At 38.2% G+C, this 19,476-nt stretch overlaps 1 protein-coding gene across 7 annotated transcripts in view; it reads right to left on the bottom strand.

The window, feature by feature from the left end:
* WHRN (whirlin) overlaps positions 1–6,846 on the bottom strand; it is a 120,588-nt gene extending 113,742 nt beyond the window's left edge. For 5 of the 7 annotated variants that reach the window (XM_031954179.1, XM_031954177.1, XM_031954175.1 and 2 more), the window contains exon 1: positions 5,548–6,846. In XM_031954179.1, the coding sequence (XP_031810039.1) occupies positions 5,548–6,300 (753 nt within the window). In that variant the 5' untranslated portion in view covers positions 6,301–6,846. The remainder of the gene's footprint in view (positions 1–5,547) is intronic. The other 2 variants (XM_031954178.1, XM_031954174.1) reach the window with 1 other exon arrangement.
* Between the last annotated feature and the right edge of the window lie 12,630 nt (positions 6,847–19,476).

Below are 19,476 nucleotides of genomic sequence, written 5' to 3' on the forward strand. Positions count from 1 at the left end.
TTTTGTATATGGGTTTTTTCTTAGTGTTTATGAAGTTCAGAATGTATTGTAAAATTTTTATTTTATTATGAAATTAAGAAATAAAACAAGTCTTTAAAGATTTTTAAACCATCCATGATAACAAGACAGCTTTCTAGCTACATTGGTTAGAGAGCAAGTAATGAAGTGGTGGTTTTCTGTGGAAAACTCGGCACAAATCACCTTCAGACTGCATTTCATGATTCCTGAGACAATCTGTCTCTTCCTTTCTTTATCCTTTTAATAAAGCAAAGTCAAAAGAAAAAAACTTCCTGTCTTTTGGTGCTGCCCATCTTAGCCAATAAGAACTGTTAGGAATGGATTATAAAATGATCTTTATTCCACCCTGATGCCCTTCGAGTTTGCCAAACTGCCAAAATTAAAATGTCTTCGGTACAGAAAAGCCAACAAGGAACCTCTAGGGCAATGGAGGCTGTTTGTGTTTAAATTCAGGGTAACATGAGGTTTGTGACTGGAAAACAAGATCCAGTTAGAAAAGATTTTTGTTTTAGCCTACAGCTAACTTGAGGTACAAACAAACGCAGTCCCTGCTAATCACATTCCTACTGTCCTTGTAAAGACTTGCCTTGAGCCTCAAAGGAAGAAAGATGGATTGCTCCCTCCTGGGTTGTAAATGAATCTTTCTGGAAACAGAACTATATAGCAAGAGCCCTTAAGCTTGTTTCAATAAACAGTCCTTATAAGAAGATGATCATTAATCCTTTGGCAATGTGCACATGCTCTCTAGATGTATTCATGGGTGTAACCTCACATTGTATATACTTGAATATGTAATACATCCTGGCCAATAAGAGTTGGCTTCATATATAATTTGTTTAGCTCTGCAGTTGATATTGAATTTTGTAGGATTATCAATAAATAGAGGGTTAGATAGATAGACAGGTAGGTAGATAGATAATTGAAGGTTAAAAGATGTAATTCACTGAACTTTCTATTCATGTGATGCATTTTTGATAGCTAACAACCAAACAGTAAACTGAACCATGGCTGGGGTAGAAAAATGTCAATGACTTAAAAACACAAAGCATCTATGACTAGAATGATTCTAAATTTTTTAAAGTTTAAATGGATGAGTTTCCTGCTTTGATTCTTAGCAATCCCTGAAAAAAGCAAAGATATAAATTCCAAAATGACAAAACTTTTTGTTGCAAAAATATCAGTCCTTTTTCCTCCCTCCCCAGGTGTCTTTTCCACACTAAGCACTTCTCTGATTAGGACGTAACAGAATGGAAAGGTAATTAGGTAAAAATATTTAATCTCCACATAATAGCTAATTAAAAGTACAGTTGTTTTTTTTTTAAATCCCATTGGCAACCAGAACTGTGTATGTATGTGGGTATACATATGCACACATACATAAAAATGCTTGTATCTATATATGTGTGTGTGATTTGGATCATTTCATTTAAGAATTGACCCTAGAAATGTCTAATATCGCCATTTTGTCAGTTATGGTTCAACTGGAAATAAATTCAATAAAAATGTATTAGTAGCAACCTTTCAATATTGTCCTTAATACTTAAGAATCATCCAGTGCCTGGGCTTAGTCCCTGGGAAATTCTTAGTTGCAAATAAAAATGTTCTGTACTGTTTCCAAATTGAATAAGGGAAAGAGACCAGTGGGGAAGTGCATTTCACAGGCTAAGGAGGAAGATTTGGTAATCATTTGTAATAGTCTCAGATAAATGGGTACTACAAATTGGCAACTGACAGATTTGTAATTCAGAAAGGGCCAGACCAAATACAATGACACATTAATATACACTGATTGCTCCCTAGGATATTATAGGAGGTGAAGGGAGGGGGCTGTAGTAACTCTAATTAAAATAAAAGGGAAAGTAACTTTCACTTATAAAGCCATTCACAATACAATGGGCCTGTGGGATTTCCTGGTGGTGAAGCTGCAGCAGTAATGAAGTCATTTAATTTTAATTTGGATGAAACATGTACAACAAAACACCTGGAGGCCCTGGTCGTTGATGCCCACAAAACCACCAGGCTTATAGACCAATGAACATGTACATTTGCTTGTAAGCTTTCACAATTCAATCCTCTGTGCCAGAATCCTACTTTTGTTTTAAATCTCATTTGCTCAAAAATATCACCATTGCTAATGTTTGGGGTCAGGGAAAAAGAATAAATTTCCAGCTAGTACAGTATGAAGCCCATTAATTTATGTCACCATTTCCTGATTTAGTGTGAGGTTGTCTGAGTGCCAAGATTCCCTTCTCAGAAAATCATGTCTTCAGCCAACTTTTTTTGGGCAGTCTACAGTTTTATCTTAAAGGCAGAGTAAGGAAAGGCAAAAAAAAATAAATCCCAGCAGATTAGCCTCTATGTGTCAGATAGACTGAAAGGAAGAGCAATGGGAGAAAAGAAAGCTGGATTTGTGGTGCTTGTTATCATTCATTCAAGAGAGTTTCATGAAAACCGAGCCAAAATGTTTAAGGGGAAGTTGTAAATAAGAGGCTTGCTCTGATATCTAGATCTGGGATTGCTACCTCAGGGTAAACAGGCTTTCCAAGGAGAGAGGCTATGAACATCTTACTAGAGCTAACTGTACATTCATCACCAACATCCTGCCTCTGGGTGGTGATCAATGCTTGTTTCATCAGTCAGAGATGAAAACACCTTGTAATATGAAATCCCTACTTTGTACAAATGTTAGTGGGTTTGAGGAGGAGAAGGGTTTGTGAGGGGAGTGAGAATCTGGTTCATCATATATAGGGTGTGACCTGACTTCTGAAATTTGATTTCTTTTACAGATATTGATTCTTTTTTTCTTCCTTCCTTCTAAGAGCTTGGAAGCACACCTCTCACCTCCAAATGAGGTACATGCAACAAATTTTAATATGGAAAATACATTTTGAGAATAAGCCCTAATAGTTGTGATAAAAAAGAAACAGAATTCAAAATATCTTATCAGATTTTTCCAAACAATTTTATAAGATTAAAGTCAGAAAATTTTAGCAAATGAAAGCCTAAGACATAGATTATTTTTATTAATGAGAAAGTAGTTGATTTTGGACACTTTTAGCTCAGGCTTCCCTTGAAGGTAGAGCTAGGAGACATCTTGTTCTTGAATTCATTATATTTTGCTGTTAGGGAGAGAAATAGTCCTTTAAATCTCAATCTGCTTTCACAACATAGAGAAAATCCTAATTTCATAAAAAAGAATGAATAATTCTTAATTTAAAGTATGTACTTAAACTTCTCAGTTTTGACAAATTAGAGTTGACTGTGCCTAGACAGTGTACATTTCTTAGAATTGAAGATACTAATGGCATTAAAACAAAAAGCCAGTATGTTTTAAGTGAAAGAAACAATGTATTTAGAATATGAATTCATGTTCTACTTTTTACTTATGTGACTTTAGCCAAGACACTTTCCTTCTTCTGGGCTTCAAGGTAAAATGTGGGAATGGGAATGGCTTATCTCAGGAAGCCCCTTCTAGCTCTGACATTCCATTGAGTCTTCACTTTCACTGAAATCAGATTTTTAATTTATGTTGGATTTATTCTATACTGTATTTCCTCAGGGTTTTCAAAATGTCAACTGATCCAGAGATCTATTTATTTTGTTTTGTTTTTGTTTTTGTTTGTTTATTTGAGGTTATTGTTGTTGTTGTTGTTTTTCATTTTAAGGGACTTCAGAAACACCATTCTGCTGAAGTAATGGGATTGTACAGACTAAAAGGGAAGAAGGGAAAATTCATTGTGTCTGAACATTACAGTCTAGCTTTGGGATTCAAGTTATAAGAACAGTGAAATGCAGGACACAGCAGGTAACCCTTTTACACAATGGAATTCACAACCTGGCTTATCCCCAGTGCTGACTACAAACTTCTATTCAAATAAAGAACCTGCTCATTGCCAAAAAAAAAAAAAAAAAAAAAGAAAAAGCTCTGAAACTTCAGAAGTTTGCCTTAGTGATTTTAAATTTTGCTTTCCAAGGGCCAGTGGTAAATAAATTTTGTTGAAGAGCTGGCACTCTGTCAAATTTTCATTTCTGTTTATGTTTGAACCAAGCTCTGGGTTCCTGTCTTTTGGCAACTCTTAGCTGAACAATGATCTTTTCAAGGATCCAGAGATTCTCATCTAATTAGGTGGTACTCTTCTTCACTGTATTATTCAAAAACGGGAACACAAAACTATATTTGACAGTACACAATTCAGACTCTAGATCTAGTGTTTCTATTGGTTCTTTTTTTCAATCTTCTAAAAGCCTGGAAATTTCCTGCTTCACATCTTTATAATGATTAAATAGCCAGATATTCTTTAAACTACTAGTAAAATTTCATCTGAATGTATAAATCACCATTTAGATCATCCCTCATCATAGAACATATTTATCATCTGTGAGCTACACACCTTTAAAGGGGTAAGGTTAATGGGCTTTCTCTTTATAAATATATGAAGTACTAAAAGGTAAAGATGAACTGTTGATAGGGGGAAAGGGAAGAGAGGAGAAAGGAAAAGGGGAGGAAAAAGCTGCAGTGGTACCTAAAAGCTTTGCTTGATCAATCCATTTGGGGTTCTTATTACTAGAGTGCATGGTCAACATGCCCAGTTCTTTCCAGGAATTAAAAAGATGTTTCCCACCTGGGTTCAAATGCTGACTCTTCCAACTTACTACATATGATTAAAATCATTTAACTTCTGGGCCTCGGCTTCCTCTCCTGTAAAAAGAGTTGGATCAGATGGACTAGGATCCCTTACAGCTCTAAATTCTATGAACTCCTATGAAATTTAATGCAGAAATGTTTCCCAAAGGTGTTTGGGAAGGGAGATAGGGGAAAAGGGAAGAGAGAGGAACAGGAAATAATTGCTAACTATAGGGCGGTATAGTGGAAAGAACTCTACAGTTCGAGAGGAGGTTCAAGTCCAGCTCTGATACTTAATCTGGCATCTCCCTTTTTAAAGTCTCCTTTTCTTCTGTAAAATTACTAGAGTTGGACTAGATCTTTTCTAGTTCCAACATCTTAAGTTCTATGATCCAAGTCTGTGCTTCTACTGTGGGGATTCTGCATAGAATTCACTGCTGACTAGAAACCTGTCTTGGAACGCAGGGGTCACGGAACACTGAGCATAGCACAGGAAGTAGAAAGAGCAGGTGTCTATTCTCCTTGTCATTTTCCCAAGAATCCAAGCCTGGGGCTGCTCTGCCCAAGACAATTCCACGGAGGATCTTGGAAGCAGTAGCAGTGTCTGAGCGGTGAGTTGTAAATGATGTAGGCAGGTAGAGAGCTTCAGCAAACTGCTCTCACCCCTGAACAGTGCAAAGACAAACTCTGCTATTACTGCTGTGGTGGATGTCACTAGGATGGAACCCCTCTCTCCAGACACTCCACGTTGTAGAATCTACACAACACTAAAGAGCTCACCAAAAACTTTATGCAGAGAAGGGCTAATTCCTGTTTTATCCCTCTACCCCCAGATTTGCAAGGAATTTTAAGTCAGCATTTTATTCCTGAGTCCAAGGCTGCCTACCCGTCCCTCTTCCACCTACCTTGACTGCCTCAGCATGGGTCACTCGGCCCAAAGACTTGTCGTTTACTCTTAGGATCTGGTCACCCACCCTTAGCCCTTCCTTCTCCGCCAGGGAACCTGGTTCCACAAGGGACACGTAAATTCCCACGCCGTGCTCGGAGCCACCTCGGATACTGAAGCCGAGACCCTCGTTGGTCTTATTTCTCCTAAGACTCACGAGTCGGACCTCCCCACGCAGATCCTCCAGCGGCGTCCCCTCGGGGCCAGGGCCGAAGTCCGCTTGGGACGGGCGGCTGGACAGTGACTGGGGCTGCGGGAGCCAGTAGGCGGCAGGAGGAGGAGGAGAGGCAGCGGCCGCACCGTCCAGCAGCCCCGGGCCGGCCCCGTTGGCGCCCCCGGGGGCCGATGCGACGTGAGACTTGAGGTAGGGCCCCTCAGACGTGTACTGGTCGAAGAGCAGCTGGTCGGAGCGTGGGATGACCAGGCGCAGCATGGGTAGCAGCTGCCGCTTGTCGGGGCTGTCCAGCAGCAGGCGCAGAGTCCGCACCAGGTCGTAGACATTCCTCCGCGAGTGGTAAGCATTCAGGCAATGGGTGAACTGCTCCCGCTCCGCATCGCTCAGCAGCAAGTTGAGTGCATGGTGCAGCTTGCGCACGTTGCCGGACAGCAGCCGAAGCCCGCTGCCAGCCGAGCCAGCCGCCGCCCCGGCAGCCGAGCCCAGAGAGCCGGTGGAGGACGAGGTCACCGACAGGCGGTCCAGCTGGGTGCTCATCTCCCGACCTCAGGTTGGCTAGGAAGCAGGGAGCCCTGGCGGCTTGATGGGGATGAAGAAGGGGATTTTGCAGCTCCGGACCTCCTCCGCCCCTGCCAAGTCAGAGTATCCTCGGGCTCCCCCAGCCAGGCCACTTCTTCTCCTGGCCTGGGGGACCCCCACCACCTCAATCGAGGACTCTACTCCCGAAGCCCCAGGCAAGGCAGGCTGGGCGAGCCCCGAACTGTCAGAAAAAGATCTTGGGGCATGTCCGGAGCCCAGGACCGTACCCAGAGAAAGGTCCCTCGCAATGCAAAATTGGAGAAAAGTGGAGGGAGGGATCCCCGCCTCCAAAGTGCAACGGGGGACCAGCGCCCGAAGTGCCCTAGAGCTGTCCCAAGAGCAGGAGAAGCTGTTCCGAGGCCGCTCCGGAGCTCGCCAGCTCCCCAGGTCGGCAGCGGGGCACTTTTGCTAACTGTTGAGCTCCCCGCCCCCCGAGCTCCAGCGCCAGCCTCTGCTTCCAGCTTGTTCCTACGTCTTAGCTCTCACCCCGCCTCCTGCCCCCCCCACAATAACCTCCCCCTCCCGCGGGATCTTCAGGAAATGACGTCCCTTCTAGCGCCCTCCAGTTGCCAGGAGACAGGGTGATACAGTCCAGCCCTGGGAGAAGAGAGGGGAAGGGGCGTGGGGAAAGTAGAGCTAGACCCGGGTGCCTGGATGCTCTCGATGCCGGTACGCGGTGTTGCTCCCGTCCAAGTTCTTGTGTTCTGATCGCTCCTCCACCCCTCATTCTCCACCCCACTTGGGAAAATGCAGGGATAAGCTTCAGGATTGGGGTTAAAATGCACAATTTGTCTGACCATAATCCAGAATATAAAACGGGGGGGAATGTTTTCCAACGGGGGGAACTAATATTTTTCAAAGAAATCGAGGCACGGCTGCTTTTTCCTCTCTGAATTGTCTGGATAATTGCCTCAGTTCTCCTCTAGTTGGACCACAGTAGGCCCAGCTTAAATCAGTGTCTAGTGGACACGGCTGTTGTTTTTAATAACGGTTTAAGCCGGCTTTAGGCATCTGCATTATAGCAGCTGGTCACCAGCAATTAATAGCGACCGCCCCTTTTTTTTTTTTTCCAATTGCTGTTGAAGCTTTAATACAATTAGACAAACACATTTAAATTAAAAACAACAACGCACACATCCTTTTCTTTTCCCCGAAATATATTTAACTGGCCATCTTCAAAGACTATCAAACATAGGGTGTAATGTATGCCATTCAGCTCCTCTGTGGATGTATTTCATGCTCAGCTTTCTCTTAGTTGGTTTTCTAATTATAATAACTGTGATCGGGTTGATAAATGCATCCTTGGAGCTATGTATGCTATCACTTTGTTCCTGCAGAATTATCAACACAATCACATGCAGAATACCACTACCAGAGATGTTTATGAAAAGGTAATTTCCCCTTGGGCATCAGAAACAATGCTGGGCACATAAGATGGAAAAAGAAAGGGTTTTTTGGAAGATTTTGAAGGCTGTGCTAGTGGTATGCTTTTGTCCTTTGTACTAGACAGAGTGCAGGAGGTTGAGACAGAGATAGTTTTGTTTTGTTATACACATCTTGCATTAGTACCTTCCTATCAACTTGCCCTTTGTGTTCTTTAAGGAGAGGCAGTATACCTCTATCTTGTTTCATGCCTGAAGATGCACTTGGCTGTATGAGAAATAATCACTGAAAAACCCAAAATGTCTGTGCATTTGGAGGTTGCCACTGGGCCTAATACACAAGGAAGAGGAGACAAGATTTCTGTTAGACTGGTCTGAAAAGGTTTGACAGTACACTGCTCCCTTCAGAACTAAAATATTATTCTCCACATGTGTAGTCACACTTTTTACTCAAAGGGAAACATTTTTAAAAGGTTACTATTGATGCTGATGAAATAGAAGCAAGCTTCTTCCCTTTGTAACTTGAAAAGAAACTCTAATCCAGGGTTATAGACATAAAAGGAGATTGGAGGGAAGGAAACAAACAATAAAAATGACAAGGACAAAATGGACTTGGCTAATAACATTTTTTGGATGTTGTTATTGAGTACTTTTCTATTTTTAATCTAATCTTTTCTGACAGTACATCTTGAAAACTTTTATATTACAAAGCCATTTAGGTTTATTTTCATTATCCACTGGGATATAGTCTATAAAAGGTGATAAAACGAGATTTAAATTCAGTTTGGAGATGTACTTCTCATATCTGTTTACTCATTTATTTAATTCAGAAGTAGTGAAAGCCACTGTGTGAGACTATTATAAGTATTATAATAAGGGTCATAGGACCCAGTGCTAGAAGGAAGCTTAGATATATGTGTATGGGTGGGTGTGTATGTATATATATATATATATATATATATATACATACACACCCACCCACCCAAATATATATAGATATCTATAAACATATATAAACACATACATTCACATGCATCTATGTAAGGTTGTACTATGCTTATTTGTCCTCTGTTTCTCTGGAAGAGGATAGCATTTTCCTTTATAAGTCTGTTTTCCATATTTTTCTAAATATACCAGTTCATCATTTCCTATACTACAGCAATACTATTATTATATATCTTTAAGCGCATTTTTTTCCCTTAAAAAGGAATTCTTTAAAAATCTCACCAGAGGAGTAAACTGAGACCCAGAGAGAGGAAATGATTTCCCCAAATCACACAGGAAGTCATTAGCATAGTAGGGATTTGTGCTCAAGTCCTATGATCTAATCAACATAATTTGCACTAATAATATGTGGTCTTTATAATTTCATAAGTTCACCTTTGTTGAAATTTTTAATATTTAAATTAATTTAAATTTAATTTTTAATTTTAATACTTACACTTAAATTTTAAAATTTAAAACCAAATACAACATACACATCATATTCCATAGCTTTGAAATGCTCAGTGAGGCAGATAATTTAAAATTTCCATCGGAAAATGTAGAAGGTGAGGCTGAGAAGTGTGAAAGGTTTCATATCAAATAGCAGAACCAAAACTTGCACTCAAATCTTCCCACTCAAACACCAGGACTCTTTCCACAGACTGCCTTATCCTTGAATACTGATAAAAGGAGGGGGAAAAAGAAACAAAATAGCTGAACTGAGAGAGGAGGGCTTTTAAAAGGGTGGAGGGATATGTAGAGAGTATATATCCCTGGGGCAGCTAGGTAACATAGTAGAGACCCTAGAGTCAGAAGGACCTGAGTTCAAATGAGGCCTCAGACACTAGCTGTGTGATCCTGGGTTTGATCATTTAACCCTGTTTACCTCCATTTCCTCCTCTGTAAAATAAGCTGGAGAAGCAAATGGCCAAGAAAATTTCAGATGGGTTGAAACAACAAAACATCCCCGATATCTTGGCCGGCGAAAATTGAGGGAAATGGGAGCTCCTATGACATTGACATGACAGATTCTATTCCCTGCAAACATAAACTGGATCTTAAATAGAATAAATGAGACAGCTTCTTCACTCTTAACTATTACTACTAGAGAAGGGATTTCAATTAGTTGAGCAATCATTGGGTTGGTTCCATTCTGGGGTAACTAGGAAGACAATATCAGATGGGAAAAGACAATTATTACCTACATAGTGGAAAAGTAATTGATAGGACTTCAAGGAAATAGAAAAAGAGATGGAAGAAAGAAGCAGCATGAAAACATTGAGAAAAGAAACTAGATAAAATCTTTCTTCTGTTCACTTTGCCCTACCTTCTTTCATCATCCTGGGCAAGCCATTTAGTGGCCCTTAGAGGCCTGGATTTTAACATCTGTAAAATGGAGAGGACATTTTTGACCCATGTTACAGAGCTATAGGGAAGTAGTAATTGAAAGTGAGAGTAAAGCTGGGGTAAACATATGCCTCAATTAGGCAAAGCTGATTTGGGAACAAGGTCAGGTTAAGGAAGGGAAAGAAGAGTTGAGAGTACCAGGAATGATACCACTTTGTAATCCATTCTGTCCAGGAATAGATGACAGATTCTTTAATGAGTGGATTATTTGGGTTGCACGGTAAACAAATCACTCAATCTTTACACTGACTTGGTTTAAATTAGAATAGCTTCTAATGAAAACACTTTGCTTGTTTGTCAGAGAACTGCAATTATCCAGGGGGGAAAAAAAAAACAAACTTTAGTCCCAATTAATCTGAATATTCCAAGTGAAACTATTTTGGAGATTTGAGTTAAAGAGATAATTGTCTCAGTTCCCCACAGTATCATGTATGTTATTATTTAGAATTTAACAGGCAGAGGATAAAGACAGCATGATATACTTGTTCAGAGAATAGGTAATTCACAAATGAATAAAACAGTCATAGGAAAGACTGCTCCAAATCACTGATAATAAAAGAAATGCAAAGCAAACAGCTTAGGTTTCAACTCACATCTAGCAAATTGATAAACTGACCAAAGATGGGATTGGTCAATCATGAAGTAGATGTAGAAAGACTGGCACTGTTGGTGGAGCTGTGAAAGCAATTTTGAATCTTTTGAAGAAAGTGACTAAAATGTTTACATCCTTTGATCCAGAGATTCCACTGCTAGGCAAATACCACAAGGAGGCAAAAGCTCTGTATGCACCAATGGAAATTCTAAAAACTAGAAATAAAGTAGAAGCCCATCAGACTGGGGACTGACTAAGCAATTAGTAGTAAATGAATGGAATGGAATATTACTGTTTTGTAAAAGCAGTACCATGGGTAATACAGAAATGTATATGGGAGAGATATAATGGTGAAAATAAGTTTAAACAAATACCCCACTCCATTTAAAGCAAATGATAAGATGTTAATCAAGTGGGAACACATTTGGACATGAACAAGGCTTAAAAACCTCAGTTGAATCAATCCTTGGCTTTAAATTAAGTTTTAAAAGTCCTTGACCAGGTTGCCCACTATCACCATTGATATTCAATATTATATTAGAAATGCTAGCATTGGCAATAAGAGAAGGAAAAGAATTAGAGTAGTAATGAGGAAACCAGATTATCACTCTTTGCAGATGATATGATAGTATACTTAGAGAACCCCAGAGAATCAACTAAAAAGCTATTAGCAATAATCCACAACTTTAGCAAAGTAACAGGATACAAAATAAACCCACATAAATCATGAGCATTCTTATATATCACTAACAAAATCCAACAGCAAGTAATACAAAGAGAAATTCCATTTAAAATAACTGTTGATAATATAAAATATTTGGGTATTTATCTGCCAAGGGAAAGTCAGAAACTATATAAGCAAAACTACAAAACACTTTCCACACAAAGTCAGATCTAAGCAATTGGAAAAATATCAAGTGCTTGTGGATAGGTTGGGCAAATATAATAAAGATGAGAATACTCCCTAAACTAATCTATTTATTTAGTGCTTTAGCAATCAAACTCCCAAAAAACCATCTTTCTGAACTAGAAAAAATAATAAAATTTATCTGGAAGAATAAAAAGTCAAGAATTTCAAAGGAATTAATGAAGAGAAAAGCAACTGAAGGTGGCCAAGCTGTACCAGATCTAAAATTATATTATAAAGCAGCAGTCATCAAAACCATTTGGTACTGGCTAAGAAATAGACTAGTTGATTGGTGGAATAGGTTAGGTTCACAGGACAAAATAGCCAATGACTATAACAATCTAGTATTTGACAAATAAAAAAGCCCCACTTGGGATAAGAATTCACTATTTGACAAAAACTGCTGAGAAAATTGGAAACTAGTATGGCAGAAAGTAGGCATAGACCCATACCTAATATCGTATAATAAGATAAGGTTGAAATGGGTTCATGATCTAGACATAAAGAATGAAACTATAAACAAATTAGAAGAAAATAGGATAGTTTACCTCTCAGATTTGTGGAGGAGATAGGAATTTGTGACCAAAGAAGAACTAGAGATCATTATTGATCATAAAATAGATAATTTTGATTATATTAAGTTAAAAAGCTTTTGCACAAACAAAAATAATGCAAACAAGATTAGAAGGGAAGCAATAAACTGGGAAAACATTTTTACATCCAAAGGATCTGATAAAGGCCTTATTATTAAAATATATAGAGAATTGATTCAAATTTATAATAGTTCAAGCCATTCTCCAATTGATAAATGGTCAAAGAATATAACAGACAATTTTCAGATGAAGAAATTGAAACAATTTGTAGCCACATAAAAAGATGCTCCAAATCACTATTGATCAGAGAAATGCAAATTAAGACAACTCTGAGATACTACTATACATCTCTCAGATTGGCTAAGACGACAAGAAAAAATAATGACAAATGTTGGAGGAGATGTGGAAAACTGGGACACTGATACATTGTTGGTAGAGTTGTGAATGGATCCAATCATTCTGGAGAGCAATTTGGAACTGTGCTCAAAAAGTTATCGAACTGTGCATGCCTTTTGATCCAGCAGTGTTTCTACTGGGATTATATCCCAAAGAGATCTTAAAGGAAGGAAAGGGACCCATGTGTGCAAAAATGTTTGTGGTAGGTCTCTTTGAAGTGGCAAGAAACTGGAAACTGAGCGGATACCCATCGATTGGAGAATGGCTGAATAAGATATTTTATATGAATGTTATGGAATATTATTGTTCTGTAAGAAACGACCAACAGGATGATTTCAGAGAGTCTTGGAGAGACTTTCATAACTGATGTTAAGTGAAATGAGCAGAACCAGGAGATCATCACACATGGCAACAACAAGATTATACGACGGTCAGTTCTGGTGGATGTGGCTCTCTTCAACATTGAGATGATTCAAACCATTTCCACTTGTGTAGTGACCAAGAGAGCCATCTATACCCAGAGAGAGAACCATGGAAACAGAGTATGGGACACAACATAGAATTCTCACTCTGTTGTTATTTGTCACATTTTTTTTTCTCAGTTTTTTTTTTCTTCCTTCTTGATCTGATTTTTCTTGTGCAGCAAGATAATTGTATAGATATGTATACACATATTGGATCTAACATGTATTTCAACATTTTTAACATGTATTGGACTACCTGCCAGATAAGTAGAGGGTGGGGAAGAAGGGGAAAATTTGCAACAAAAGGTTATGCAAGGGTCAATGTTGGAAAAATTACCTATGCATATGTTCTGTGAATAAAAATCTTTAACAAATTTTTTTTAAAAAAGAAAAGTTCTTGACCAATTTAATTGTTTTTGAAAGACAATGGATTAACTAGCATAATAATATTGCACAGGAATTCTATTTGGATTGATTGAGGGACTTAGTCATAGCAAGTTAGTCAGAATTGGGGATTTGATTGCCTATCAATTTATTAATGGAAGCCTCCATCCAAACCTCTGAAAGAATTTTGATTTTCCCTTAGGGGCAGGAAGGATAAAATGAAAGTGGCTCAGTCTTAGCCTTAATTGGATGAGTATCTTTCAAATTTTGAAAAATCAGAGGATTAGAATCATTTTCATCAGCAACATAGCTAATAGTGACAATGTCTATATCAAGAGTAGAAGATAGACTGGACTTGATAAAGACAGATTCAAGATTCTATAAGCCCAGCAGAAAATAATCATACCTAAGGGGAACATCTTAAGGAGTCCAGAAAAGTATTTGTAGAGACTGAGGTATCCCACCTGTATTATATATAATGTCATAATAAATAACTATTTCTAAAAGCAAATTAATTGTAGTTAGCTCATATTAACTGATGATCATAGGAAGAAGTTGATTGATGGGCCTTTTGAGTGATATCCCTTTCTCCAAGAACCTCAGAACTATCTATAGACCTTTAGAGGAGATCCAGAACCAAACTCTGGATACTTAACCTGCTAATGGCAATGGCAGAGTGGGAAAATAGTTCCAGAGCCTGTGCTACAGAACAACATAAAAACAAAGGAAAAATTAAATAATAGAGGAATTGGACCGTATATTAGTCCGTATTAAGCACTTACTTTGTGCCAGGCATTGTGTCAGATATAAGAAATGTAAATAATTAAGTTTCCATAAACATTGCAAAGAAGGATAAGGAAGAGGGATGAAACATCCTGTTAAGATATTTTCAATCAATCACCTTGTGAGTCAAGAGGCTAGCTAAATTACTAAATTTCTGATAAGAGCCCAAAACTAAACTGGCTGGGGTCAATGACAGAACACTGCAAGCACACATATTTAATGAATTTCATACATATTAACCAACACACTCCTAGGGTGGGGTTAATCACCATCTTTGAACTTGGGATGTATAACCGGGGAGGGGGAATATGTCTAGGAGCACATGTGAGGAATGGATAAGGAAGACTGTAACCAGAAAGGACATAGGCTAATCAGAACTCTGAAGGGAAGAGTAGGACTAATCTTAAGAGTATAAAAGCTTGTTTTTCTATATGTGTATGTATACTCCTATGGAGTTTCCACACTTCCTTCTGCAGGAGCATATGAAAAGTTTAAACTACTTCACTCATCCTGAGATTGTTCATTTACTGCACCCTTTTGGGGGGTTCAAAATTTTGCTGATATAGGGATTCAGAAAAAGGCAAAGACAACAACAAAAAAGCGAACCCAAAAAATCCTATTCCCTGCTTTCAAGTAGCATTCATTCTAATGTAGGAGACAATACATAAACACCTAAGAACTAGTGGTAGCTATTGGATGTAGGGGAAGGGTGAGAGAAAAGACTACTTGTATACATTGAGCTTTTTGAGAATAATGATAACAACAGTACAGGTTTCATATAAAACTAGCATATGCTTGTCAAATGAGTGTAGATTAGACTAAGGGATAAGAATTGACACTTGAAAAACAGTCAAATTAAACAGAAATAAGGTAGGGAAGTAAAAACTTTCCAGATTGAAATCTTAGAGATGGGGAAATGCAGACCAAACAATCTCTGATTCTGTTATTTGAAAGATTATAGTAATAATTATTCATTTCACATGGCCTTTCAACATTTTATAAGATACTTTCCTCAAAGCATTTATGAAATAAATTATGCAAATATGATTTTTCCATCTTACAGAGGAAGAACTCAAGACTTAGAGAATTTAAATGATTTGCTCATGGTCATACAGTTAGTGTCAGAGTCAAAATCAAACCCCTGTTTGGTGACACCATGTCCAATTTCTTCCTATGATAACACATTGTTCCAACAAGACTATTCTGACAAAGCAGACAGAAAGAGTTGCCTGAAGGTTGAAATCAGCTTTAATTTCCAGAATATTGTCCTTGAGTGTGTGGCCAATTCTTGATTCCCAGTTGGATTCATTCTGAGGTACTTAGCTTCTCTTTGCCTTGGGGCTTCTAATAACACTTACTGGGTACACCTGGCACTCTTCGGATACTTGTGAACATGCTAGAGGCTACAAAAATTTTCAAATACAGAAATACATCACACATCACTGATGTGTGATGTTGCCATAAACTTATTTGAAAGTATTTCTGTATTTGAAAATTTTTGTAGCCTCTAGCATGTTCACATGCTAGACACATGTTGGACACAGGTCTTACTACATAATAATGTATGGCAACATCATTATTATGTAGTAAGACCTGTGTCCAAACTGCTTTCAAATTTTATATAGTAAGGAATATCTGTTTCACAGCATAGATAATAACTGTGCATTAGCTCCTAATGCATTATAGTTAATATTCCACATAGCATTGGAATTTCAGCATTGTTTGATCATAGAATCAGTCCTTAACCCGTCAGTGCACCAAAAGGGAACAATTAATAAATGTTTAATTAGAGTCATAGTAGGGAATATTAGAATTAGAAGAGATCTTGAGACGCCAAATTTTCGAGCTAGAAAGGATATAGAATGTCTAAGAGTTAGGAGAGCACATTGCTAAGCAAATGATAATACTAGTAGGGTTTCTCAAAGAACAGGAAAGATGTTCGTGAGGTGTCAGAGGTAGGGACCTTGGAGCAGAAAGTATTAGACTAGAATGAACCTTTAAATTATACAGGATATTAGAAGAAAATAAGAAATATCAGGCTTTTTTTCTCTTTTCTTTCTTTCAAAGAATTGACAGAAAAAATATTGAACTCTCCTAAGAGTGATCGATAAAATTAGCATAGGAAAATTGACAGTAAGAGGGCGACTTCTGCAAAAACACCAGATAATTATAATACATAGCATTTATATATTACTTTGAAGTTTACAAAGTGCTTTCTAAATACGATATAATTTTATTCTTTTAATTAATTAATATTTATAGGACCCTGAAAGAAATTGAGAATTGTCAAATTTAAATGATTTGTTCAGACTCACAAAGCTAGTAAGTTTACAAGGCTGATTTTGAACTTGGGCCTTCTTGACTCTTAGCCCAGGGATCTAGCTACTTTGCCACCTAGCAGTGTTTAAATAAAATCCTCTACAGCTGCCTCTTTGCCCTTTTGCAAATAGTTCCACATGTGATCTATAGAAAGAGAAGAACAAGAATTTCTGTCCTTTTTTAAATAACTCTGCTCTGATTTCAGCACTTGAGTAGGGAGGAAATTGTTTCACTCCCATCAATAGTCTTCAAAAAGAATGTACATGCTCTGCTTGCTTTATACATAATTATACAAAAAACCAACACCCTAATGCCATCGAAAAATGCTACATGTTGAATAACCTTTTTTGATTTAGTCCAATTGCAGTAATTTTCCAGAACACACTACAAAAAAAGCAAGCTCTATAATCTCCAGAGTCTTTATAGGCTTAATTAAAAGGCACTGTAGCAAGAAGGAGATAGAGGTTACATTTCTGAATCAGATATTCTCTATTTTAGAATAGGAGGAAATGAGAGTTTTAACTGATCTATGAGGAGATAGGAAAGGGTCACTCAGGGAGAATATCTTCTTTGTTATGAAGCTCTTTAAGGAAGATACAAAGAAGCTTCACTTTGGGATTGCATCTTTACTAAATCCAAGATTACTGCATTGGTTCTCGGTGTTCTATAGCTGTCAGACTAAGAAGACAAGAACCTATGTTTCCTTGTTTAAAAGCAGATTAGAAGCAAGCAGGGCTGGCCCAAGATAAGATTATGGGTCAGTTATAAGTATGTTTTTTGTGGCTATCAAAAAGCAATAAATGTGTATGGGGGGAGGAAGGATTGGAGTTATCCTTTCAATCAGCAGGTATTTGGAAGCTATTTACTAGCAAGTCAGACCAGCACCCAGGATCCTGAGGTGACAATCTTTTAGACTTTGTGACAAGATGGTATAGTGCTTACCCTTTTGGGGGTCACGGATTCCTTCGTTAGTCTAGTGAAACTTGTAAACACCCTTTCCAAATAACATTTTTAAATACATAAAACAAAATACACAGGCTTGCAAAGGAAATCAACTATATTAAAAATGATTATCAAAATTTTGAAAAAAAATTGTGGATTGTCTAAAAATTGTACATAGCTTTCTTCCTTGGAGATCTGTGGATCCCAATTTAAAGACTGCTATCCTAGTAAAAAGAACACTAGATTGGGAGTCTAGTAATCCCAAATTTGAGTCTTTTGACCCCTCAGCTCTGATACTTATTCTCTGTGTGACTTTACTCACTTTCCTAGCTCTGAGGGACCTTTGTGACTTTTTTTGTGACCTTTCTTTACTTTACCGATGAGAAAATTGAGGCCCAGTGAGGTGGCTTGCCCAAGGTCATTTAGGCAGTAAAGGATGGAGACAGCTCAAATCTAGTCTTCTGACTCCCAATCTACTTTCTTTCCTTAATGAGCCTTAAGGCAAAGGTTGAGATAAATAGATATAATAGACATATAGATAGATAGATACATACATATATATGCACATTTAAGTTTAATATGCAATGACATTTTTTCCTATTACTTTCTAAGCCTTAATAATCAACAAAACAATAATTTAAGCCATAATTTATAATGCAAATGTTCACACTGAAAATTTAACAATTAACTTTCTAGGTAAGAGCAGGCTCCAGAACACATCTGGTAGGGCTCTGGGTAGAAAGTGATAGCCATTTATTCACCTTTCTAAATGTGTTCACCTCTCATTAAGAGTGTGACCTTAGAGATCTGAATTCAGAAATTAGCTCTGCCACTGGCCCATATTTATAATATTAGGTAAATGGCTTTCCTTCTGAATGTTAATTTACTGTCATTAAATGTAGAATAAAAGCATTTGTATTCCACCATATTCAAGGAAGTTTGGAGCTATCTATATCTATGTATTTAGTAAAGATGCAACCCCAGAATGAAGTTTCTTAATATCTTCCTTAAAGAGCTTCATAACAAAGAAAGTATTATAGAGATATAGATCTATAGATGTGTACATCTTTGTGCTCCTTTTCTAAGAGAGTTGTTAAGTGAGGTGGTTATTCTTGTACAGAATGGGGGAATCTTTGGGTCACAGCTTAAGTCATAAGATTTAGAGTTAGGAATGATTTAAAAGAGCATTTAGAGTCCAGTGGTCCTCAAAGTGTAGTCCAAAGAATTGTTGGGGTCTCTGAAACCCTTTCAGAGGGCCTACAAATTCAAAATTATTTTTTATTTCTAATATAGTAAATAACTATAAATATAACCCATGTGAACAAAAACTCTTTGAACAAATTCTTGATAGTTTTTAACAACATGAAGATACTGAGAACAAAAGTTTGAGAACCACTGATTTAGACCAATAACCTCATTTTGAACCTCAGTTCAGTCAAACAGAGCTGGGATTCAAATCTAGGTCTTCTGAGCTTAGATCCAGTGTCCTTTCCAGTCTAGCACATTGTCAGGAAGCCTCAGACACTGAACCTCGAGGCTCGGGGCTGCTCTGCTCTGCTGCTTAGCAAGCATTCAAAATTCCATTGCTGACTCCTTCCCTTCTCAGATTCCAGGACAGGAGTGCCAGCAAGTGCTAAGATAACCGGTTGTCATAGCCCCAGAAGCCAGGTCATTCATGCATGTGCCTTCCAGAATGGCTGCTGCCTCTAGGAGGCACAACTAAGAACATCATCAGACCATTCGTGGGCAATAAGCAGGGAGGTGATGCAAATGATCACTGGGCTCAGGCAGACCGAGACTTGTTGAAGACCTTAACTTTGAAAGGCCAGGGCCCTCTCCAGGCATCCTGTTCTGTATCTGGTCATTGGACCAGATGCTCTGGAGGAGAAGTGAAGCAGGTGACCTTCCCCAGCCCTCCCTCACCTAATTAATTCACTTGCATGTCCTGGAATCATCTCCCTGTCCTGGCACTCTGAAAATG

This window comes from Sarcophilus harrisii, chromosome 2 (genome assembly GCF_902635505.1).
Source record: "Sarcophilus harrisii chromosome 2, mSarHar1.11, whole genome shotgun sequence".
NCBI lineage: Eukaryota > Metazoa > Chordata > Mammalia > Dasyuromorphia > Dasyuridae > Sarcophilus > Sarcophilus harrisii.